This window comes from Neodiprion virginianus, chromosome 4, assembly GCF_021901495.1.
Source record: "Neodiprion virginianus isolate iyNeoVirg1 chromosome 4, iyNeoVirg1.1, whole genome shotgun sequence".
Taxonomy (NCBI): domain Eukaryota; kingdom Metazoa; phylum Arthropoda; class Insecta; order Hymenoptera; family Diprionidae; genus Neodiprion; species Neodiprion virginianus.
In genome coordinates, this window is record NC_060880.1 from 27,802,793 (window position 1) to 27,829,382 (window position 26,590).

The window sequence follows — 26,590 nt, forward strand, 5'->3', positions numbered from 1 at the left end:
CGTTCAGTAGTTAATATTCAGATTGTTGTTATTAACGTGTGCGGATACTTTGAAACGATGTCTGAACGCGCAAACAGACATTGAAAAAAACGAAAATTTATATCAGGAAGTATTGTAAGAAACTGTGGGCTTAAAGTTTCGTTCATTAAAATGTAGTGTCAAATAAATTTTACGTCAGCTGTCATTAGCGTGAAACATTTATGCGTATTATAACCAACCTCGGCGAATATGCGTATGATAAAAGTTGTTTCTTAATTACGTAAGACATTCGCAAATTTCTATTTAATAAACAGCATATTACAGCATTGCTAGCTGTTTTTATCAATCGATATAAACGTGGTATAATTAATTCGACTAAAAATCAACCGTGCAATATTTACCAGTTACAAGATACAAGAATATTGAATTATCGAACGAATAAATTTCATTTGCACGGACAATAGAGATACAAGCCCGCCAACATGTCAACGACAATAAGCATCAGCTAGAACGTAAATAGCGTTAGAAGAGGAAAAAAATAAAAAAATCTGCGAACGGAAACTGCGTACAGCATGTCATGAATTTGCAAAATGCGTGCGGTTAATACGCATGCGAAAGAAATGCTACGGAGACATTTCAAAACAAGTCCACGCAATGGTAATGTAGCCCTTGAGTGCCCAATTATTTCTCGGTTTCACAGCGGGGAAAATCCAGCGTGATGAAATGTGTTTGTTAGAAACGGATCATGCGGTTGTACGATGTTGAAACTGATCATTGCTTCGATATAAATTCAGCACATAACGACAATCGTGTGCGTTTCTTGTTAACAATAAATGTATACAAAACAGTCAGTATTTAATACGCACAATAATGTATAAAAAAAAATACATCTTCCCTTCTAAAAACGTTTCCTACCATCAAAGTCGGCTCGATTAACATTTTCGAATTAATGGGCAGGCGGTTGCAATGCCGGTATTCAGCCCACCGCATGTGTCTGATGTATCTCAGAATTAAAAGCCTCGAAGCCAGCCCAGATAACAATTCCTCGAGGCCCTGGGAAATCTTGTTCTGTTTGTTATTTTGGATTTTTTTTCGCAAACCTGTACTCAAGGTTGATCGAAGGCTGTATGGGGTCATTATTGCCAGTTACGTGTCTCCGTGATTTTCATTGTGATACTCACATTAAGTATCGCCAGCTATAATTATCACCTACTGCGCACCGATCGCGGGAATACCCTGGAATCTCGCTGGTCTCACGTGTGTGCGTGTATTTTGGCAATAAATTAATACCGTCTTTCATTCCAGTTTTTTTCAACGCGGCAACGACTCTTTCGCATTTGCGCCTGGAATGGACTTGTGAGGAATGCGTGTAGGATCAGTCGGTCGGTGGAAATCCTGCTAATCGTTGCCAAATCGACGGCAATTTATATTTGTGAGACCCGAGCTACGACGGATACGTAAAACTGTATCAACGTGAGTCCCTTTTCCCGCTCATTATAGTTTTTGCATAACTTTATTCACGCTCATTGTCAGCGCAATGTTCCTGCACTTGAGTCACTTTCCTTAGTTCTGAACATCGAGCTACGAGCACGACTCGGATGTCGACGGGTCATTATTTTCTACATCATTTTTTTTCCACGCTAAGTGTCTGGGAAGGCACTGTGCGCCGTGAGTGGTCAATTTGTCATTTTTCCACCGGGTAATGACGAAGAGCAGTTTACTCATAAGCGTTGAGAAACGCCAGCTGGCGAGAAGAAGATTCTCGGACATGCCGATCATTGGCGATACTAATAAGCATAGCCCGTAACCACGCTGCCTCCGGATTTCGTACTCGGCGGTAGATCGCTCCACGCGTAACGGATATGTAAGGCCAGGTGCACAACTTTCGACTCAACGAGTCCTTAAGCTGATCTGCGGGACGTGATCACGCCTTGGCAAAGCGAGATTCTAGCACCGGTACTCTAACCCAAAGTCAGCTACCACTAATTACTATGTTCACATGAGTCTAATTGACGTTACAGAAAAGTGAAAGCTCGAGGGAAATGATTTTTAAGCCGGTTTATTAGCGAGTATTTATCTAATATACCGTGCCCAAATTATTTTAAATCCACGACACGTATTCGCATGGAGTTCCAACATCGGCGGTTTTTGAACGTATTGATTTCCAGATTTTGCCGAAAAAATCCCATCTTCCTTTCAGTACCGTGCAGCGTATGCTGTGTTGATTCTCTACCCAGTCGTTGATTGGTTATTCATTAGTACATTCGTAGCTCAAAAACCGCGACTCTGACCCTAAAACGTCGGTACGGCTCATGCTCTCCAGACCAGTTCCATCGAACTGAATGTGCGGGTAAAATTGCCAAATTACTCGGTCGGTGTTGCAGATTGTATCCGCGTCTGCAGGTATAATCTATTCACCCGACTTCACGAGTCCAGAGTCTGGTGCTCCTCCATTCAGTCGGCAGTTCGTCAAGCTCACTTCTTGATGTCTACTTTACACAGGATTCATGAATGAGTCGCGTCCTTACATCGCTTTGCTTTTGTGAGTACAGGGTCATGACTGTTCGCCAAGTTCCGTAAATTTAGGAGGTGATCGACCCTAATATGGAGATGTTCAAATGCTGTTTATGCACACATCTGTAGTGTAGGTCCAAAACTCAGGTTCAAAGGAATTTGCATGTCTATGGAGAAGTGTTCGGAACGGTGACACAAGTCTTTCGTTTCGCTCGTTTATTTTCTATCTTTGTTTAGGCGGAATTTACTGCCTCGCATGACGTCGTTTTCAAGTAATTTGCTTACTGGATACATTCGATTAATTGGAACTGGTTTTAAACGGTCAAATAAAACGAACTGTTAATATTCACGTAAGAATTCGCGACCAGTCCATTATCTAAAGATTGTTCTCTCCTCGTTTTGTACACGTGAAACGACCATCTCAACGATTCGTTACGTCAGTAAAATAGCTTACAACTATACTATTTATACACATATTTAATACCGACTGGTTTTTCGGTAATAATCATTAAATTCATCGGTTCAATACCAGTACGTCAAAATGTTCGCATGTTAGTCGCGAAATGCAGGTTTGTTTTTTACCTGCCATGCTTTTAAAAAGCAAATGCAGAGACAAAAGTTGTATTGAATAAGTCATCAATTTGCCCTGCGTATAAAAAACTATCCAAAATCTTGTCAACGGGTACTGAAAGCTACTTGCGAACATCGCATATTGAAAATAGTTGAATTATGTCCATGGCTTCTTATACGTTGTACAGTAAATCCTAGAAGTATTGTTGCGTATAAGATATGAAAAAACGAATTATTGTCAAAATGATTTATGTTAAACAGAAGCTAAACTTTGCTCAAGTGCCCGGAGTACGATGGTTAACTTCATTTGCAGAAGTGGAAGCGGCTTCACCCAATAAATTGGAATGTTAAAGGTGTTGTGAATTATTTTGACTGTTAAAGATGACCTTGACGATGTTGAACTAATAGCAAGTATTGAATTGCTTTACATCTTATTCCCAACAAACGCGAAGTGGATTAAGTGACTAAATATAATTTTTGAATCTAGATAATGACCGCAAGATTGCATCAACTGAAAGTATATATGACCGTTCACAGTAACTGAATTTTTTAAAGGTAAATTCTCTTTTCTGCATTCCAATGGCTAGTATTTTATATTGATATAACTCAGCAGAGATAGCAGGCATGGCAAACGTTTGGATTCACGATTAACGCGGTATCGTTGTAAGACGAACAATTCAATCTCAGGTGTATTACTCGCGGTAACCTAATTCGGCTGGAATTGTCAACCTTGACAAACCGACTCGCAGGCTCGTCTAGCCCGGACGGGTGTCGTAACTACTTTACTATGGTCGCCATTACCTGCTATGCACCTTGCTGCATGACGCGGAGTTCAACTAAACGCCAGGAGATGAACGCTCGGGTGTCAACTCCAATGACTCATTTGGTTTTCGCTTATTACAGGAATTTAGACTGCCGCCTACTTTGCATGAAGTAAACATTCCCGAGTTTTTGTCGGCTAATATTTTACGCGCGCGCTTAATGTATAATATGCCTCATGAATTGTTTCCCAACGGTGTTCAAATTCACGAAATTATCACTTTCGTACGTAATCGCGGGAGTAGCCCGCAAAAGTAAATAATTATTGATAGTTATACTTGATCACATCTTTTTAAACACACATAGAAATATTTTGTTACAGTGCATAAAACGCGATTCCTACGGAGTTCGCATTGAAAATATTTCTTCTGTGTTTGCTTGTTTTCCATTGAACTGTCATTTCATCGTCGATGTGAAATATTGATTTGAATGAAGACCTCAACAATGACGATGATTTCAACCGATTCAACGCACAACGTTCACATTTTCATGAATCTATTCGCATCTTCTAAGACTGATTTAGGACAACTCCAAGAGAATCGTATTGTTCAAATCATTGAATGACTTGCAACGAGTCGTCATGCATTAAATTATTGGGATAATTCTGTTTCATTCAATTGGCAGTCCCAGTTTTCACCGGGACGTTGAAAAATTCGAGTTATAGACTCATCAAGTTGTTCCTCTCCACGGAAATCTTTAGTAAAAGGCGAAAGATTTATTCGTGTATTGAAGAGAAACCAGAGTGCCTATCGCAAGTTTTGGCTACCTTCTAGTCAACCTGCGGGGATCATTTTCTTTCGAGAAGGTTGAGCATCGTGAAACTCCTAGCGGAGGAAAAGCGAAGTTAGGGCAGGCAGCTGGAACACACCGTTCCTACCAGGGAATTACACACGACTCTGCAGCCCCGCTAGTGGCCAGCTATCGATTTTTTTCTCAACTTAAACCCGTATCTTGAATACGTAAAAGCCGAGTTTTAGACATAGCGAAAAAGTTCCAACGAAATGGATGAACAGCAACAGGAGAATTCTCGTAGAACGCATCAGTTACTATTTTTATGTTAATGAGGTTGTTTAGCGAGGAATCGATACTTTTTTATCAGTTTTAGTATTTAACGAGTCGTCATATACTTAAGCTACGAAGATTGCTTTAGAAATCAGTAACAAAGTTTCAACTTTATGAACGCCGTCGTATCTAGGAAACAGCATATCAAACCCTGCGCTATCCAATCTGAGTATCACCGTGCCTGTAAAAACAGTCAGCGGCCTTCACACGAACCCTGCAGCGCAGCTATCGACTCGAAGAAGGTGTTGAAAATGAGACAGCTGTTCAGTACAAAGTATCTGATTTGTTCCGATCCTAATTTGTGCGAAGATGACGTAAATCAGGTTCGAAGTCAGAGCAAAAGCACGAGGCTAAGTCGATTCAGGTTACAGCTTAATATATATCGAGGTGAAATCGCATCAACTCGCCCACGAGAACGCTGCACTTGGGTCAATATCATGTATCGAGTTGTCGGGCGCGGGTAATGCGCAGGTATGTATGTACTCTACATCAGGTGGTAACGAGCGGATCCCGAGCTAACCGTGATAAGTATCGAACGCGTGTCGAGTCCAGTATGCAACTACACAGTCCCGAGTGAGTCGACCAGCCTCGACGAAAGAGTCTTCTCGCGTCCTACTTGTCGAAACTGTAATGCAGTCTCTCGAGGTGAATCGGAGGATTGGTTTTTAATGAACGGTCTAATGTCACCCCGGGGACGGATACCCCGATTTTCAAATTCGATGCGCGGACGTGTGGGTGCGATAATGACGATGTCCGCGTGATTTTGTAACACCTCGAGACCGAAGGTGTTACAAAAGTGGCGCTTGAAACTCTTTCCCTTTTCCGAGAATCGCAGCACAAGGACTCATGCAATATGGAAAGAAATTCCGTTGCAGTTCTGCAGTTGCAGCGTGTGGAAAATGAATGTGCATACTGCTGATTGGGTCTGGGAAGCAAAGGGGATGTACCTGCTGTGCACAACGCCACAGTCATGAGGCCCATGGATGGTAATACAAATGCGCAAATTGTGGAGACGAGTTTCGAAACGTCGCGGAATAATCATAATTGTGCCGCAGGCCGAGACCAAATACTATTTTGGTTGGCTACATCAAGATCAGCGGCAACAGAGGCCGGCTGGCTGGCTAACCTTCTTTCAGCATCTCGGGGAATGCTGCGAGTGAAAGTGATCTTAAAATTGCGTTAACGCGTGGACGTTGATCGGCTGCAGGCTTCGCCGGTCGTTCGCTCGCTCCTTATACCTGAGTAACTTCTCTATCGTTCAGGGCCGGCGACTTTTGTGTTGTTGGTACAATGAAGACAGGAATAAAAAATTTTCATGTGCTGGAAAACAAGAGACGGGATTCCAGTCGTGTAAGAAAAAATTTGGCCAATTTTTATGCAAATTAAACCATTCGTTCTTGACATTTCAGTTGAACAGGTTCAGGCATTAGACAAACATGCGCAACATCGTTATTCTATAAATTTTCAATAGTATACTTCCAACACAACATCGCTCGAATGGTACCGCAATTTCACGTGCCTGCTGAGAAATGACTCTGACCTCGGATAGAGCAATGCTCATTGATAAATTTACACCTGAAAATATTGCAAGGACGAAATTTGCTTTCGAATGAATTCAAGGTACGAAAAAATTGTTCCTGTTTCAATAAACACATGGAAAATTGACAACCCGCCGGCCCTGCTATGTCGGTATTCTTGTAGGCTTGTAAACGCTCCCTGGCGTACAGGCACGACGTATACTATTGCAGGTGGTCAGACGAGGTTTCGTCATTGCCTAACACGTTGTCCACCGAGCCGGCGCGGCGCAACGTCTTGGCGTCCGGATCGCATCGCGTATTCGTGTAGGTATAATCAATTCACATGGGCCCTATCTCAATTAGTATCTTTTGAGGACCATCGAAACTATAGAATTTGTTGTTGGCATGGGGCACAGGGCATGGGCAACGGTAAAGCTGGTCAAGCTGCATGGTTGGGTGCGAATGCACCTTGAGTATTACGCAAGTTATTACCGCGGAGTCTTCAATGTTCGCAACTACAAACTCATGAGTTTGACGATAGATATAAGACTTAAATTTCGATTGAGTAAATGTTAAAACAAATTTACTTGAAAATGCCTGTAGCATTGAAGGAATTCGAATCACGCAGTAGTATAACTCTTGTAGTAGCAGTGCTGTGGAACTCAGTGACAACTCTTATACCTCCCTACATAGTTGCGATAGTCCAACAAGTTTTAAACCGGTCCAACGCATCGCCGTAGACCTATTACTTTCAGCGAAGGATGCAGGCGCGATTAAAACAGAGGGATTCTCAAAGAACTGAGGTATCTCGAAGAGATTTTCCGACATTTTAGTTCTGTTACGTTAATAGTTTGCCAGGTCTTACAATTACGGTAATGTGAAAGTCGGAATCTGTAGAAGTTGCCCTTCACGGTTGGATATAGTCAAATTAAAAGTTATCGTTGCCGTAGGGAATCAGATTTATTATCTGTAGATAATAATAATAATCGCATATAACAGGTGCGTGACTTAGAAGCATGAAGACAAACGAGAAATGATTAGAGCCATTGAAATTGATTATTTATGAAACTTGCTAGTCATAGTTTGGGTTGTATATAATTCTAAGTTGCAGCTGTCAATCGATCTACGCTCGAAAGTATTCTCTGAACGATTCAAGTCCAGAAAATCTGATGCTACATTAGGCGTTCGCTACATTTGGAAAGTAAATTGTTAAAATGAATCCACGGACTTATTTTCGTGATAATCATTATGACGGAATTCTGAATTTTGGCCTATCGGACTTCGATTCCGCAAGGTCACGAGTCACGATGTTTAATAAATCGACAGTGAGGCGTGAAAAGTTTCGTAAGCAAGGAGCATTTCAACGTTGCTGCGTCGAAAGCTCGTATCATCCGAAAATCCGCTAGGTAAAGAATTATGATCGATAGCTGTGGTTACACCAGATAGTCATTACCGGTTAACTTCACTAGGAGATGAAAGAAAATTTATTAAAAGGTCGTCAATCAAGTCGTGTTTAAACTGGTGCAGAACATGTATGTTGATGGATATTGCACCTCGTAGCTCTTCCGAAGTGAAGTATACGATCTGCAGTGCAGAGTGAACCCGAACCGGTAGAACTGTGAACAACAAAGTACAGCACTTACTTTCACAATCCCCGAGTTACACCACGCGAGCTATCCCATTGTGATAGAATGGTTAAACAAACCGTGCTTGGAGCGCTGGTTTTAGCATTACCCTCGAAACGATAACTGCGAGTCCTATTCATTGCGAACAGCGGACATCGTGTTTTTGAAATGTTTCATGAGCCTAGCGCGGCTTTTGGTATTTGTACATTCCTCAAATCGAAATATTAAAATTAGGTAAAAAATTGATTGGCTGAGAGTTGCTCGCAATTTCGATCTACGAGGAAATGAAGTAACAACTGTCGCGTTGCCTGGTCTCCGTGCTCTAATTTTCAACCAAGACAAAGAGAATCTTGTATTAACAGCGAAGGTTTTGACATAGAGAAAGAATATAGCGAATGATCGATTTTTAATCAAGATAAGACTTGTAATACGGACAAAGATTGATGCTTGACGGGGCTTGTAGGTATGCATAATGGTTATTAAAGCGCGGTGCGACTCGACTGACGGCACATTCGAAAAAGTTGAAAATATAAAAAGAAATAGCAAGAACCTCTATGTTGATAATTATAACAGCAAACATGATGGATGTTTAATTTCTCTCAACGAACCATCTACTCTGCCGCAGCTTTCTTTTCTGTAACAAGTTCACAATTCGGTACAAGAAAGTCGCGTGATCACGGTCTTCACATTTTGAAACTGCGTATAATAGGTACAATTTCTTTTCTGTCCAGGTACGACGATACAGGTATAATACACTCTTGTTTTAAGTAACGGACATTCCGGCCCTCGGGCGGTCCAAGTAATTGCATTGCGGCCCCGTTAATGGCGTCCACAAGACGCTGGGCCCGGGCATTGTTCGGAGGAAGTATGTAGGTGACCTTTGAAACTTGGTGATGCAGACCATCGGGCGTCTGCGCTAAGAGAGTTGACATCAATGGACCCCGATTAGAGAATGAATAAACGGTCAAAATGGGACAGTGAACCCATGCGCTGTGATATATGCCACGAAAATTGATGCATTAATCGATGCTTCGTCTCCAGGTTTATCTTTTTGTTACACGCGGACTTTACAGGAACGAGACCGATTGATTGTCGCCTTTCAAAATGGTGTGAGAAGCGATGTAGTGGAGACTCATCAGAGAAGGGGGTCAATTTCAACATTGTTAGTTAATTTTTCGAAGGTCAGACTTGTTGTAATATTTGAGTTATTTCAACGTGGCTGTAAATTGAATGCTCTAACATTACTGACTTATAACCTTCAACGTTTCAAATGTCGCTATACCATCGAAATAACGACATTACGTTTTTAATTACGTTCCACTGCAGTTCATCTCAATATTGCATGAATAAGCTGGTAGGAAATCGCAATTTGGGGGAAAGTTTTGTAATATTTATGATCGTTGTGTAAAATAACGAAGTGAAGTGAATTTAATAAATTGTATTCGTACGTCATCTGCACGCCGATGATAAACCAGACGAACCTTGAGACTACATATAATAAGATACACGATTTGGCAACATACTAGTTTTTCTACATACATTTTCGGGTGATCGTTAATTTCCAACATACACTTCTCATCCCTGGAATCGATAGATAATTACGAAAAATCAGTTTTGAATTATACCATATTTTTAGCTTCATTGATAAAGGTGCCGAAAGCGATTTAAAATTGAAAAAAACCCTCATTTTTCGAGCTACAAAGAAATGAGCTATTATTCGATTCATTTTATATGGTCGGAAAAAAGGCAAAAATCGACGTGAGTTCTAAAACGCTTTTCATTTGTTAAATTGATTTCGACAACCTTTCCAAGTTCGAGACAAATGAGATTTGTTTTTTAATTTTCCAGTAAAAAGGAACAAAAAATGAACTAAACAATAATCTTCATCTTTTTAAATCGAAAATTGAGATTAAAAAAAAACAAAATTTCCTTCAAATTGATTTCGGCACCCTTTCCAATCAAGCCGAAAACCAGAATTAATTCACAAACTGTTTTTTCGTCATTATCTATCGATTTCGGAGGTGAGAAGTATGTGTTGAAAATTAAATTTACTGCGATCATTGCGACCTAGTAAATTCCCATTACCGACATGTACAGCCTTTGATCGTCCCTCGCACAATATTCTCACGTTTTTTCGTCTCACTATCATCGGATACTTCGATAAAGTCGCGTCACGCCAATTTTCGCATTCATCTGTCAGCGTGGACCAGGATGCTCACAGTGTTACATCTGATGAGTCTCTGCATGGGCTCAACCTGTTATGAGCTATTTGTAATTTAAGGTTGACTACGGACATCGTGCTTACACGGGAGTTACACTTTTTTGGTAAATCAATTCAACTCCCGATAGGGCAGGTATGCTGGAAGAGCAATGGATATAAACTAGCTGGCATTTCTTTCGAGAGATGCAAGTCGGCAGTTAAATATATTAACTACGCGCACAAGGTGTGCGGATCACATTTCCCGCGGAACTATACACCGTATGAAAAAAGATGTGAAATATGATTTTTACTATATTTCTTCTTGGAACATCTCAGAGAGTCCGCTGAGAAATATTTATATCCCTCGATGTTGACGAATAAATTGAGCTGGAAAAATTCTAATCACCGCGTAACGATGACACATTCTTAGAATAGTTTTAACATTCGGATGAGAGTGTATTAAATGAATAAAATAGCGTGTCAATTTGATTATTAGAATGCAAAAAATGAGCTTAATCGTTCAATCTAAACTTATGCTTGATTCAAAGATAATGAAAAAAAAAAAAAAAAATTGAACACCTGTTAAGAAATTTTATTGCATGTTAATCTAACGCTGTGAATATGACAAAGTGCTCTATGCAAAATAGATCTGAGATGAAATCTAAAGCGGTTTTGAACACCACTCTTCTCACTCTTTCGAATCTAATTCTTTCGTCACTGGAGTGCTGCGCGCTCACATGACCATTGGATAGCTCATATATGTATACGTGTATTATGCGTGTATAATACTTTGATTTGACTGAATGAAATAACAGACTGTGCACATCCTTCGTTCAACAACATTATTCTGATCTTGTGATTTTCCGTTCGACTCCACCTCTACGTGTGTTTCACTATCCGCAGTACGGAACACCGTCTCATTTGAATTAGTCGCGTGTGCCGGGTAGATTTGTACCGGTAACGAGGAAGAATCATTCAAACTAATTTCAGTTTACCATAGTAGTACCTAATTGCGCGGTGTGCGTGTGTGTGTGAGTGTGTTCGATAAATCGTCCAAGGCTACGACACTGTGGTATCATGTGTAAGGTCGGCTTATGTATCGGAGGGAAGCTGACCGTTGATTTAATTGCCTGTCGCAGGTACATTTATTCGATTGTCAGTATAGAAAGTAAGAAATCTGCAGCTAGACAAATGACGGGAGATACGTATCAAGGTGTATCGCAGATATTAATCGTTCCAGGTGGTACGCGTGATGCATACATATATATAACATGTACGGATATATCGAAGTGAATGAAACCACTGGTGAAATCTGCAATAAAAGTGAAAATCCGAATCGAGGTCGTTGTATTTTCGAGATTGAATTCATTTTCAGAATGTTTTTAAACGTTTTTTTTCCTTTTCAACCTTGCTTAAACTCTTTTTGCTGTGCACTTCAATGTTTATGCAACGTAGATTTACGAGACGGATGTGAGTTTTGAAAAATTTCTTTCCTATACTTGCTACTGAGTATGTATATCAGGTTATGTACGGCTAAGTGGATACCGGAAGTTGTGCGGATATGTATGCTGTATCTGTATGTACGCATATACCCACGCTCAGCGGTTTCTTAGCTTTCACGGCTAGATTGAAGATCATGTTTTTTTATTATCGCTGCTCGCCGACCACGTTGCGTCGTTCGAGTGGGCATACATGCAACGAGAGTGAGGGAATTGCGGGTTTCATCAAATCAACTTGGGTTTTTTCCCGACTTGTAACGTAATCGATGGAATCACATATGCATAGTTATAAATGCAAGCCAGTCTACAGTGAATGATTGCGTTGAATGCCAATTACGGACACGAGAGATTTATGTGTTCGTTAATTTTTGACCTCAGTGAAATGTTACCTTTTCAATAATGCGTTCACTGTGTTTCCGGTTTCCCTTTTAAATTGTAGTTTGCGTTTTTCAACTCGCTGCTTTTATCACACCGTCCCATTGGAACTGAAATAACATATCGCGTAAACCACGTGGTTTTTAAACGTCTCTGTATAATACGACATCGAAATATGTTTTTCAAAATACGATTTTAACTAAGGTTGTTCAAGAACTTTCATATACATGAAATATAGATTGCATGAGATTTGTCACATTTCAGACCCCTGAAACTAAATTTACCTCAATCATAATTTAATACTGCTTTTTTTACGTTCAACGCAACTGAATTTCTAAGGTACGTGATATTCTTGACCGTGGGACTGTAAATGAAGATAATAGTTTTCAGAAGTATGATCAGTGATCCTAATTTTCTTTATTGCGTAAGGTCTCGGCTGGAACTACGGCTAGTCATCGGTAGATCTATGAAAATAGTTGTAGCCCCGTATGGTGTTGATTTAGGTAAAAATCACCTGCACTCTGTCACTTCTCCTCGATACGTCGTCATGGTAACATCCTTAACGTGATAAGAAGCCAGAATGTCCCGAAAGTAAGCTAATTCACCTTACAGATCTAAATTAAGCATAGAGATATAATTTATCAGGGGAAAAATGAACCAAATAAACGGGAAAAATACAACTTAACATTAACAATAGAAATAATACAGCAATTTCTATAGACTCGATGATGCCTGGCCGTCGTTCTGACCGCAACGTTACGTAATAACGGGGATCAAATCTCTGATCGCAAATCTGGAAGCTATTATCTTTGTGTGAAAATTTCGAGAAATGATCCAAAAATCGAAAGAAGGTATCTTATTTTAATGGAATTATTGAAAATGGTAGATAAAAAAGAACCGACAGAACTACCTACGTGTTAATCGTCTGGTTAAAGGGTGGCATTTCATGGTTATAGTCAGTGATTCATTCTCCACACGTAATGGGGCATAAATTCAGAGATTTTATATTCGGATTCGACGAGCTAATTGCGAGAATCATAAATTCATAAACATAAATAGTTATTTATATTGGAAAAAATTTTCCATTCAGGAACGATAACTTTGATATACCACAAGATCATTTGAATTCAAAAAAGGACAAGATCAGGCAGCAGACCCTGCTACCAGAACACAAAATTAATTTTCAGTTTCCAATAAACTCCGGTATGGCTTAAGAAGTCAACATGTGTCGCCTTTAGTTACCCACGAGGCTCGTGCGTCTTATCGCACCCATTTTCCTTACTAAAGTTAAAAAAAAATGTCAAGACCATAATTAAAACTGTCGATAAATTTAATTCCTCGTTATTTACTTGTATTTGAGTTGTTCACTGTGGAGAATTCCGCGTGTAACGAACCGGTTTTGGTCGACCATTCTTTACCATAAAATTTTAAACCAATGAGGAATTCAGTTCCTTGTTCGTGCAAAGAGTCATTCGTATTCGGCGAAGCTAGCCGTGATAGCTCACGAAATTATTACGCCTATGACCCCATCCTTTTTTTAACACGATATAACAATGAAACTGCTTTCGGCTCAATCAAGAGGATTATTTAATTTCGCATGCAGCTTCCGACAGAGTGTTTAGTGCCTAATTGATAATCCTATAACTTGTACAACGAAAACGTAATGAAATTCTCAGCCTGTTAATCCAATGGACAATTCCGATTGATTATTTAAAACTTTTGTCGGTCAGTGCGGCATTACGAAACCCCGCCGTACACATGTATTTACCGAAACAATATTTACCATTTCCTGACTTACCGCCGCGCAGTCACGAATATTTTTAAATACAGAAGTGGCAATAACTGTACGAAATAACGCCGGAATCAATTTTGCATACATTTCTTTTCACGTGTCAAATTCAGAATCCTTTTCTCGTGTGTCTTGAAGTCTTCGCTGACAATGAATACATTAGACATCCACGGCACAAGGCTTAGGCATTGGTATTGGTGTATCTACGCGTGTGATTCTATTTATAACTGTGAGTATAACGATTGCGAAATAAAGATTGCGAAAACTTACTGTGTTTGACCTTGCCCTTTCTGGATAACAGCAAACTCAGAGGTGTCGGGCCTTTTTCTGCGTAAATTTCTTTGATACCGCTGGGCTTAATTCCGAAGAGAGCGTTTTTCCCCACCTTCATGTACTGCTTGCCCATTTTCTTCGGCGACCCATTGCCGAAGAGCGCGGTGATGAACTTCATTTTGGAATATTTGTACTGACTTGTTCTCTAAACTAGTCGTTCAAAATTGCTTCTCGTCCCTCCCACCCACCTGATATTTCACTGCACTTTTCAGCTGCGTTTACTCCCTTTAATTGTCTGTGGGAAAAAGTTTTTTCGCGCTTAAAACTGCACCGGTTTTAATCGAAACGCGACACTTGCTATTTTTTAAAAATCCAAACTCATTGGTCAAACTGTGAGTTCAAATCCTTCACGATTTCTTGGGCAATGCACGATTCGAAATAATTATTGGTTCGACGATTGTGATCATAAAGATGTCTGGGTTATACTTTTCTCGATGCCACTTAACAAGCTGCCTGCGTCTCCTTGGCACAGAAATTTTCACTCCTTGCCTGTATTTTTTCCCTTTCAATTAGCTTCTCGTGTGTTGTCCAATCTGGAACCAAAAGTATAAGATTCTGTTAAAAAAACCTGTCCGATAGCAAGATTGTTTCGTTTTCAAAACGCTTTTTCTCTCTCATTATACATCCAAGAACACTCTTTCACCTTGCGAATGACACCGGCCTGGCAGCCAAAATTGGTGAAAATTTCTTCGGTTATTGGTAAATGACGGCAACGAAAATAAGCTCACAATCAGTTTTTTCAGCTCTGGACGTATCGGACTACGACGGTAACGAACTACGTAATGCCTATCCGCGCTAGTCGTAACGTGGAGATGAAGGAAAAAGTCGTTGAAAATTTTGAAACAATTTCCAACTAAAGAATAAAACCAAGCACAACTCGTCGTTCCGATATTCCACGCCTCGCCATAGGCGCCATATGCCACGCGTTTCCGAGAGACTCGATTCTCACTTTTTACTCATATTTTGAAATTACGTATTCCGAGCTACCTATTAGATGGTATATCGTTAATGACGGTCAATTGTACACATTATTCCTCAATGTTTCGAAACTGCCTAGCTTATGTGAACAATGTGACGAAACACCGTTCGATACTGTCGTGATACAACACGCCATTGGGCCAAATCGAATGATTTATTGTACCAGAATGACAAGAAAACGAAAAACGTTAATCGCCATCATCATCGTTACTTCAATATTATTGTTCGCGTTTTTTCGCGAAGAGTTGAGCTTAAATTTGCTGAAAGTAACGGCTTATGATAGACTGAATTTAGGCCCTGAATGTCACGTGGTGAAAATTATTTTGCAAGCCTTATTCCACGATGCGCATGACCTTTTACTTTGAAAGAGGGCGTGAATGCGATACGCAAAATCACCTATTCAGAGTCGTCGAGATAACGAAATAGCCGATACGTCCCAAAAAGTTTCCAAACTTGAACCTGGTAAAAAAATAAACTCTGACCGCGCTGCAATGTGATAATTACTATCGAAACGGCGATGCTCACGTAACCGAAATTTATTTGACTAGGCAAGGCCGTTTCCATTGCATTCCAATTGCACACCGGTAATTTCGAAAGTTGAGTTTTTGCTGGGTTGTTTTTTTCTTTTTTCTCAACGAATTTATAAGGCGCTGCTCACGCGATGTTCTCGCGGGATTTCATGCGGGTCGGTATAGCTTCCGGCGTGTTCATTGCCGAAGCGATTCTGCGGTTAGTCTCCTCCCGAGGCGACAAAACGCATACGCGCAGTCCTCGGATAGATTTAAATTTATTACTATAAACATTTGTTCAGGTAAAAGTACAAACACCTCGACCGGCTTGCGATTCTTCCGAGTGGCTGGATATTCGTACTTTTGTCATAGTGCACGAATTGGGAAATCGTCAGAAATTTTCACCCCGTCACTACGTTCGGAATGTAAAAATTCGGAAGAGTTGTAAGAGGTATACGGAATTGTGGAACGAACGACATGCGCAAAAACTCTGTAATCCTGAATAAACTCGCCGGTAGATCGATGCACTTGTGATTCGCAAACCAACATCCATTCACCGAACCGTGAAGAACGATCGGATGATTTGCATCTATAGTCAAGGGGTCCATATTATCCTCCAGCGTTTCGTCCAGCCATCAAAACCCACTTACGGACACATGTAAAACTTGGGAGAGGTTGAGAGGTGAAACAAAACTCTTGAAGAACTCAATTTGCTAGTTTCTCACGTGCTCGTCTAGTCACTTTCAATTATTGCATCGAGGTTTGCAAAACCTGTTGATAAATTAAGGGAAAGACTCGTTCGGTTGCTCAAGACCTTTACACGCGTACTTAACGTTCATGCACGTTATCGATCTCTCGCTCTGCGTGTGGCGTTCGCATGTGCTCACGATATCCCTCGGCGTCTGTCGCGTAATAAACGGTCTCAACTTAACCCGCTTAGTACTCTCGATGGTCCAACGTCCAGTCTCAGCTAAGGAAAGTCGCGTCCGAGTAACCATTGCAAGGACGAACTTGCGGGCGTTCCGGATCAGTAAACTTATACGTTCTGTGTTTCATCGGCCCTGTATTAACGTGTGAAAATTGCAATCGTGATGCCTAAGAGGATCCCGTAATAAGAACTTAAAATGCAAGGAGTTTTTTGCCGTTCAAGCGGTTCTCCTTTAATTTGAATTATAAATTAAAAATCGTAAAAGTCTTAGCTAAGGTCGTGGTCAGGGTTCGTACATATGGGCGAATGACACGTAGGAATTTCAAGTCAATCGGGACTTTGGCGTATTACGAGATGACTAACCGTGTACACGAGGTACAAACAATCTGGAGAAACATGCGACATGAAATAATGAAACGCGTTGTCGTCTTTGCAAAAATTCACCACGTGTAAAATATATCGCGTAATTATAAAATGCTAACTGTAACAGCGATAGGTGGTTTCAATTGAACTGCACTTACTGAAAGCGTCGACTCACAGAATACAATTTCTAATATTTTACATGACGTGAATTAATGAAGTGAAAAAAATGTTGACGCTCAAGAATAGTTTTATTTATACGCATGCGGACGTAACGAATGAAAGTTGGTGAAAAGACGGTTCAAAATTTGTACAAAAATTCGAGTAGATATATACACGTAAAAGAGAAATGTCGAATTGAATGTGACGGGCAAGGAAATATTACCGAGAGAAAAAAAACGCAGGAGAATATTTACAAGGCAAATAAAACTTCCAACCACACTGCACGATGCAGCTGTACTTAGTGCCCGTGATATATTTTGTAACAAGGGTACCTTTTCACCCTGTATATTTAAACAGATGAATTGCTCGGCTGCTGCGCCAACCAGTATTGTTGTAAAAGCAGTCTTTCCCTAGACGTTAACCTGTGAGCAGGTATTTTCTTGAATACACGATTTTTCCCATCTTATTTTTCTTTTTTTTACTACATTAACTTATTAATCGAAGAACCCCTTTCAATTGCTTGTAATCCAAAGTTTCAATATGTACATATTGTACATAAATACTCGCAGTTTCACATTTGCACAGTACGATTCTGGCTTCGGCGACTTGTGCGCTGCATACAACGATATCGGAAGCGAGCAAAGTTGAGCCCGAATCTTGTGCAAGCGTGACTGCGTACATTGCACTGCTGAAAATTCTATTTAATCATTTTACGTTATGAGAATAATTAGTAATTTAAAGAACGTGGCGAACCTTGGAATCAGTTTTCACGCTGGATGAGCTTATAGCAGTAATCGCACAGTCTAGTTTCTACGTTCTGATTACAGACAAATAAATGTGTTACGTGCTACCGGTATAATTGGAAAGCGCTCATCCTTACATCAAATCGTTGTACACGTTATATTACACAGATCGAAGAAAATGCCCGCATTGCCCATACGCAATGTGCAGCTAAGCATGCCGCTCGTACTTCCGCAAAAAACGTTCACTGTATTTTCCCGTATTTATTACCACCATTCTGCTTTTCACCCATAAATCTATGCATATTATAGTCAGAGATGCGTTTTTACTTACGTAAGATTAACGGACACTCGGGCTTCCACGTGTTCGAAACCGGCTTTATCGAGTCCTCGAAAAAATTCGCTCCGTTCAGAACTTTACGTAACACAAGGCAGTCTCGATGTTCGGCACGAGAGAGTTTCACTAGCGTTAAGGTGCATTACCCACACTTTCCTGAATCCGTTGTCGGTGAGTGCAGGGGATCGTTGTAGGGACCAACGGAAGGACAAATATAATGCTTCGAGAGCAGAGACCTCGAAAGTCCCGGTGGAGTACCTTTGAAGTCCACTATGTTCCTTTACCATTTCCCAGAGAATTAAGAAACGCGTCAGCTGCAACGACCCGCGCTTTTAAGGCTCGAGGGGAGTTTTTATATTTCATTTATTCATTTGCCTAGAATGTTGCTATGTTTAATTTTGTCGTTGGTGAAATTTGCACGAATTTGTATCACACCTTCCAGGAATGAACTATTAATGCAGGAATAAACCAAATCTGTGAACACTCCTGTGATCGTGACGCGGGAGATCGAATTCCGGATGTAGGGATTCAGAATGAATTTAATTTACCGCGTCAGCCGTTCTCTGACATTTTCTTCTTTTCTTTTTCTTTACCTTCGTGTGCAACGGAACGTGTACGAGTAACGCGGTTATGTTACAATTCCACAGATCATTGACTGCTCGAGTTAAAAACCCTGCCGGAGAATAAGATTGCGACACAGCCGAGGGAAAGTTCGCTCTGATCCTTTCTTTGGCACTTAGCAAAAGTCATCTTGATACACGGTGAGTAATGCTTTCAATTGTACATGTCGCATGTCCCGGTTGAGATGGCACCATTATTCGTACCGAATGTCGATAGTGCAAACCGAACGAAATCACGTTTGACTATTCCACTGAGTATCACTGAATTGAATTTTCGTAAAACCACATGAATTCTCTCGTCGTCCAGCATCAACTGTTCCCGAGCTTTTCTCTCCTTACTTCCGATCTTTTATATTATAATCGGCAACACTCGGCCGGGCACTCCGGAGAAATGGATCGAGAAGCTGCGGACCGCCGTTTGTAGCGGGAAGCAGAAATTCGTACCTCTTCGAATTCCCCTCGAAATATCGACGGAAGTCCAAAACTCGCGGGACGCGATGGGAATACACGTTCCGTTCAGCTCTGACCGGGTAGTAATCACGGGAGATTGTGGATCAGTCCGTGGACCGCGGTCTTCGTGGCGCGGTGAGCAATATAGTGGGCAATCACGGACTTGCCTGGCTTTACCGAGTTGGTCTCTCAGCTTCGCCAAGACTCTCCCACCGGTGGTAGGGACAGTGGTCATTCCGGTGGTCAGTACTACCTTCGCATCAGGTGAATGCCGTCGAGTTGGTACGGGTAGCTTTTTCGGCTGGTGAATGCCACCTGGAAGCCTCTCTACCTTTCGTTCCACGTATCGTAAGTGGCTTTGTGTTGTCCTACGTACCGCAAATGCATCTCGGCACGTGGGCCTTAATTTTATGGGCAAACGGTTAGCAAGAAGGTTCTAATCAGACCTCTTCTCTGAGTTAGCAATGCTCGTTCATTTCACGCGTCGTGTGAATACGCGTTCGGCATTTGTCGAGCTCTTTGGAATTTTTTTACCCTCATTTCTTGCGTATAATTTCAAATTCGCAAATGATGATTCATGTGAAGAGAAATTCTCAGTTCAGAGAATTCAATTCACTTTGCATTCGTTCTCTGGATCACGTATATAAAGAAATCAGCAATGATTGACGAGAATCTAGATCTGGTCTCGTTTTAATTTATTATTCTGATTTTAACTCCTAGTTGGTCGTTTGGTTCTACATAAAAAAAAAAATGAATGAATAAAATAATTAATCCTCGAACACACGAAGACAACGCGTTCAATTTGTATTTTCTCAAAGTTTTGTTGTCTAGGCTAACGGATTTTCTCGTTTGTGTTTTCAACACAAAATTTCCGTTTTTCGTACGACGGAAAGGCTCCTTTTTCCGCAGAGTCAGACACCGTAACAATTGCCGTCAAAACGGCGATCTACTCGGAGGCTTACGACTACTGCTCATTTTTCCGAATGAATTTGGTAGTTCTTATCGATTTCTTTATTAAACTCAGGTCAATCGCTTATCACCGATTTTTCTATTTTTTCTTTCATCAAACATCTGATACTTCTCCAGTATATTCATATATACGCATCAGTATCGACTCTTGCTGGTTCCCCGAAGCTGCTGAATCGAATTCGCAGTAAACATGTGAGCAAAACTCGACATGCAGTAACAAGGAAAGTTCAGAAGGCGGACACAAGCGAATGGACGAACGGATAGGGTCGCTGGCGAGCATTGCGAGAGTGCCACTATGCACGGTTTGCCACTGGTAATTTCTACTCTTACGTTTCGATGTAACCAGTGCCTCATACGTACTTTTCTAACGTACGGGATATTCTTACTTTCCCGATTAAACAAACATATACGCAACCATCGGTCTTACTCCGTCGACCTCATACCGATGCGCCACGTGATAAAGCCACCTTGAACTGCCGCGCACTGACAAATTGTACTATCCTCCGGCGAAAAGAAAGCCATTCCATATAAGCACGCACGCTTCCACTGATTCATCTCGCAACTGATGGACAAGCTGACCAGGCTACAGGGTCATCTGAGGAGATCAATCCAAAGCCGGCGAGTTCTCCGTTCGTTGGTGTGGATGGATAGAGTTTTGGTGTTGCGTACGACGCGCTGGTAATGATTATTTGTATTCTTAGTAAACATTAGCAATAGTTGGACAGGTTAGTAGCGTTTTTATTTCTAAGATTTTGCCAAGCGGTACAATATTTTCAAAAGGTTAGAATAAATTTATTGCAACCACGGCGTTACGGAACGTTGATAATTGTCTGTGCAATCGAAACAGGCGGTTTCGATCACGCCCGTTGAGTGCCAACACCGAAAGTGCAAGTTGATGTGATTACATATTGATTTTTCAAAACTCCCGTACAATCGGACAAGATTGTGAAAATAATTTTACACATTCTTTACGCGATAAGTATGCGTGCAAATTGCTTTCGTCACATTGCGCATGTTAAATTCGGCTTCACACCATTACAATACCATTTATGGAATATCTAAGCTGTGTGTAAGAAGTTGCGGAGAACTCGTATCAAGTTACATGAACCTATATGTGTACAAATTAGACGACGCATGTGATATGAAAAAACTGCAAACTTGTCGTGTGTATCGTGGTGAAATGTAGCGTAATTGGAGAAAATATCACTGGTGCCTTGTTTCATCTGAATCACTGATAAAATTGCAGGAGATTAAATAGTTGTTGTACTAATTACCTGCCTAGAGGGATTGAACACACGGGTACAAAGAAAAAGAAAAAATCTTTACAAAGAAGACCAACGAGCCTAAAATAGAACGGAAGTCAAGAGAAATTTAAATCAAGTCTGCAATTGCCTGTTACAGCTCTCGTCCACGTGTTACATTACCGTGCACGATTGTTTAGTAAACTTCAAGCTGGTGTTGTTGATTTTGATAATTGTTCGTCATAAGCAGACAATGAATTCTGCCAACGCATTATTACATGACTACCACATTCTTGACATGCCGTTTTTACTTCTAGTGCAATTTAGGTGGACGAATTTTCCGTACGACTTTTCTGTAAAGCTTGTGTGGATGGCAAGTTTTCAAAATTAAACTGGTCTTGATTATTCAATGTTCGAATGAATTATTCAAGCCTTATCTCTTTAAATTAGCACTACTGACCAGTCATCGTTATGTAAATAAGATGCCGAATACCGAAATACGAAGTGGTAACGTCTAAAGGATAAAACGTATCAAAGTGGGAAAAAAGACGAGAATCAATGCTAAACAATTTACAGGATAGCCGTATTCTTCGACCGATAAATTGATTTCTGTCCACTATAATCGTCGATTATTCGCTAATGTGGCGCGATGTTTTCAATATCAACAGTTTGGTTGTACTTATTTACACCGTTATATCGTTTCAGATGTGCAAGCTTTTTGCTTTATAAACTATTTGTTTCACTTTTATTCCCTGATTGCGTAACAATTAATAGTACGATAATTACCTTGTGTATGCCAGCAACAAGGCACGTGTTACACACGACATAATTGTCAAATATAACTCGACGAGAACAGGTATATGAATATTATTATACGTACGATGTGGTGATCACGTCGTATGAAAAGAATACGACATCATCCGCAATGCAAATTGGGTGAATTATCAAGGTTTATAGTCATTTTTCTTCGCATAATGGCACGTTACAGCTTTGCGTGTGTTCGTGGTAAAGTTGCACTCTCTATTTTAAACATTCCAACGGATCGTCATTTTCGAATCAACTTTTTTTCGCTGTGAAATAAGCCGCCGAGCCTCTGCATTGCTAGACGACTGGAGTGACGTAGTACGTGTTGAGAGCCTCGGGAGATGAAAAATGTTATTACTGCTTTAGCCGTCCAATACCTTACTCACAGGACGGGATTATTTTTAGCACACATAACCTGTATAACGCGAATCACTTCGATATCGTGTCATTCGCAGGTTCTGGTATTCGTGTCACGACGCTGAGCAAGATTCTCGAGGCCTCACTGGCAGGAGCTTGTAAAGTACTAATGTCCCTACAGAAACGCATCGCAACACTGTTGCCCAAGTTACGTTTCGCTGTAAAGTGACTCGTCCGTTGGTTTACCTTTCCAGATAATCATTCACTCACAAAACCCTGGGTGGATTACTCCCCGTAAGCAAAAATAAATAAAGTCAAAGGTTCGCAACGTGCTTTCGGAGGGCACTCGACTATTGACTTACTGTCGGAACTGACGTAGAACTCGAGGAACTCCGGTAAACGCAACTCGCGAATAAATACGATATCGTTCGGGCAGTGTCTCATCAGTTTACTTACTCTATTTGCGTTACGCGAATACTAATTTATTGTTACCGTGAATTGACACGCGTGTAGGATGGGTTTCGCATCAAGGGAAACAAACGTCTTTCGGGAAAACGCGAACTGCCAGTTGTTTGCATTCGTTATTTCCAGCGATGCGAGTGGGGCTGGACCTTGTGTAAACGGATGTGTAAAATTATGCAGATAGATAGTCGAATCCACCGAATATACCTGATTACTGCCAATTATATCTGGTGAAGGATGTAGTGGATGTCATTTTTGCATCTTCATGTGAGCCGTGACGATACCTGCTTACAATGAGATGCCCATTCACCGAATAGCGGCTCCATGTGACTGACCGCGAGAAGTTAAATACGTTTGCACCCGAAGAAGACTAGCAGAGCTTTGAATATTTCATGAGCGAGGCGTTTATAATGCAGTACAGTCACGTATCGTCAATTACTAATTTCCAAATAAACACGTGCCGTGTAATCGAGAGCTGTCGAGTCAAGGGTCCGAGACTCCACAAGACGTCTCAAATTTATTCCGATCCATCGTATCGTTCGGGGGTACTAGAAAAGTTTGTGCAGAAGATTCATTGTGACGCGTGATTGTCTGCTCGAAAATAGCATCATAGCCATTCCACGGAATGAACAAAGCAAACGTTTGACAGTTTGAGATTCTGCGATTTTTCAACACTGCCGAGAATATCCAACAAGCTTAATTCTTAATTTTTCCGTGTAATATGGCAAAGAGATAGATAATATTTATGATCTACGGGTTATGACAGAGATACAAGTTCACACTCTCCCAGCGTATGTTCAATTTTTACTACACCGTGTACTAAACTTTTAGAAATTTCGGCCTTGTTTAAATATAATTGCCTCGGCAACCTGATTATTCCGCGAAATTGGGTTGTACGTTGTATTTATCAAACGATTTCACCAGAAGGTCATGAAGTTAAGCAATTTTTTAAATCTTTTCAGTACTAATTTGAAATTGAAAATGGCAGTTATACTATTTTCTTATTGGTTCATGTTGTGATCTGAGTGATAACTCAACAAAATATATGTGTAACGTACGGTTCCCATTTTAGTTTTTTACTTCATTTGAAGTAACGAATATTATTTTCATTTTCACGAAAGAATGTTTCCCAATAGGCTTTTTGATTACTGGAAAAAACAAATGATCGAATATGGAATGCCAAATTGCTGCAAGAATATATTATTACTCACCACCTACTGTTCAAGGAGAATTCAACCGGTCTGGATTGCTGACCCAATTTGTTGTGGCAAACCCGGCCTTCGGTTCTCTTTCACGGTCAAAGCTCTCCAGAGCAACCCCCGGAATACGTTACTTATTGTTAGTTCGCACAAGAGATTAACTTTTCTCAACTCATTCGATACACTCCATCATGCAGTGCACAATACTTGAATATTGATTTATCGTGTACCTCGAAACTTTCTGTCGCGAGCAGTTATTTGAATAAAAAAAATTCAGCAGTGAATTCGAGAAATGGAATGTTTCAGCCCGTTTGACTTTTTCAAAATGATCGCTCGGTTTATTTCAAGCACTTGTTTCAGCACATAAATCATGAAATAAATTGACGTATAAAATTTGAAATCATCAGTAATGACACAAAGATTGCACTGATCATGCGATTATCGATTAGAACCCCGGTACTATGGAGAAAAACCTCGTCAACGAAACGAACCTCCTGCTCTTCCTACGTCGAGAAGGGTGCGTGCAAATGAGCCCGGCAGCCCGTGTTGCTTCGATATAAAGTCAAGATCCGCGGCGTGGATCTGCGTCACCAAACAAATGAAAGACTTATAACACACACAACAACGGATACGCGTCACACCCGGCTAATCGTGTGGTTCAAGTTTGCTTGTATGTATAGTCATTCGAAGTAAGCGCCGTCCTCTCAGCGATTCACCTGCGTGTTTTCTCAGCCAAATAGGTGTAGCGTGCTACTTTTTCTCTGCCGTCAAAATTTAAACCAAGTTCAATTTTCGATCGATCTTTATGCTTTTAACCACATGGCGTGTTGTGCCTCGTGACTCGGTAATTCAACCCGCGAATTTTCGTCCGTTTAACGATTTCAACGGTTCAATGCCGGGCGAAACAATTACTATCAGTATCGAACTTGACTCGACTTGCTCGCGTTGATAACTGTTTACTGGATGAACGTTTTGCTCTGTCTGAATTGATTTGAAAAATTTGCGATGATTTATCGATCCACGATTGTACTTGAACAAGCTTGTGCCATGGCAGGGTGTATTATTCATGTTGGCTAGAAGCCGGTGTTACAAGTTTTTGCAACAATATAGAGAGAAGAAAAATCGATAAAGTGAGAGAAAAAATCCTGTCGAAGAACGAATGTAGTTAATATGTAGATGTATACCTACTATTCCTTATTGTACACGATTTCTGCCCAAGGATTAGTTATGCATACCGTACATCTAAGAATGAGCGGTTAATTGAGAATCATATGGATTTGCTGGATATATTTATGTGATTATATACGGGATGCCGTAGAAATTAGTCACAGATAGTCCATAATTTAATTTTTCGTCGTGACACAGCGTAAAAACATTTGTACAATGCAATTGCAGTTAGGAAGTGAGCGGAATATTGAACAGCCAAATTTGTCCCTGTCACCGATTAACTTATGATCGGATCATGCGAAATGAAGCTAAATGCAATGATCGGCCACACTTGTCGAGTAGCCTTTGTTGGCGAACAATTCGTGCATATTAACCGGAAATGGGTAGTTGAAAAATAATAATATACTTATGCTTCGCACCTGTGCTGTGATGCTGGGAATAAATCAAAGTCTATTGCGTATAATTAAGGACAACGGATTCTTTGTCAAACCTCTAACGTCATCCTTACAACTCTTGTTTCATTACGAACAAAAGACCGCAAGTTTATATTGTATTTGCACTAGGCTAGAAATAGTTTTTTTCCCACGGGTATAAAGACAATTTGGGCTTCTGGGGAAATGTAATATTTTTCAATGTATTTAAGATTCTTTACATGAGGGACAACACGTTGTTTTTGCAATCGGCTTGTAGCTTGTAGTAACACTATCTTGTATTACCTGCTTTATGACCTTAATCAATATTATTTAACTGTGATTAAACGGCATATTTCATATTAAAATAGAATGAGCCGCTTTTTGCACTCCAATTGAATTATGCATGGCACGTTGTTCTTACAGCTATACTCACCGGTGATTTATGCTGCCTGAAGTATCACTCGATTAAACCAATATCGAGAGCTAGCGAATACAGCTGCAAAAAATATTTTTTAGACTTACCAAAACGAGCCTCTGTTTGAACGAATCAATGAAAAAGAATGAAAAGTAACTTTAAATCTCTAGCAATGACTTTACATTACGTGTACAACA

At 40.5% G+C, this 26,590-nt stretch overlaps 1 protein-coding gene and 1 non-coding gene across 5 annotated transcripts in view; both read right to left on the reverse strand.

Moving 5' to 3' along the window:
• Positions 1–25,359, reverse strand: part of LOC124303150 (scavenger receptor class B member 1) — a 47,348-nt gene extending 21,989 nt beyond the window's left edge. For 2 of the 4 annotated variants that reach the window (XM_046760032.1, XM_046760029.1), the window contains exons 1-2: positions 24,411–25,359; positions 14,220–14,815 (exon numbers count right to left, since the gene is read on the reverse strand). In XM_046760032.1, coding sequence (XP_046615988.1) covers positions 14,220–14,400 — 181 coding nt within the window. In that variant the 5' untranslated portion in view covers positions 14,401–14,815; positions 24,411–25,359. Of the gene's footprint in view, positions 1–14,219; positions 14,816–18,293; positions 19,505–24,410 lie in introns of those variants that run through there. The other 2 variants (XM_046760031.1, XM_046760030.1) reach the window with 2 other exon arrangements.
• On the reverse strand, positions 4,505–4,628 carry LOC124304175 (U5 spliceosomal RNA). Its single transcript, XR_006908076.1, has one exon. It is a non-coding gene; the product is annotated as a U5 spliceosomal RNA (small nuclear RNA).
• Positions 25,360–26,590: the final 1,231 nt, after the last annotated feature.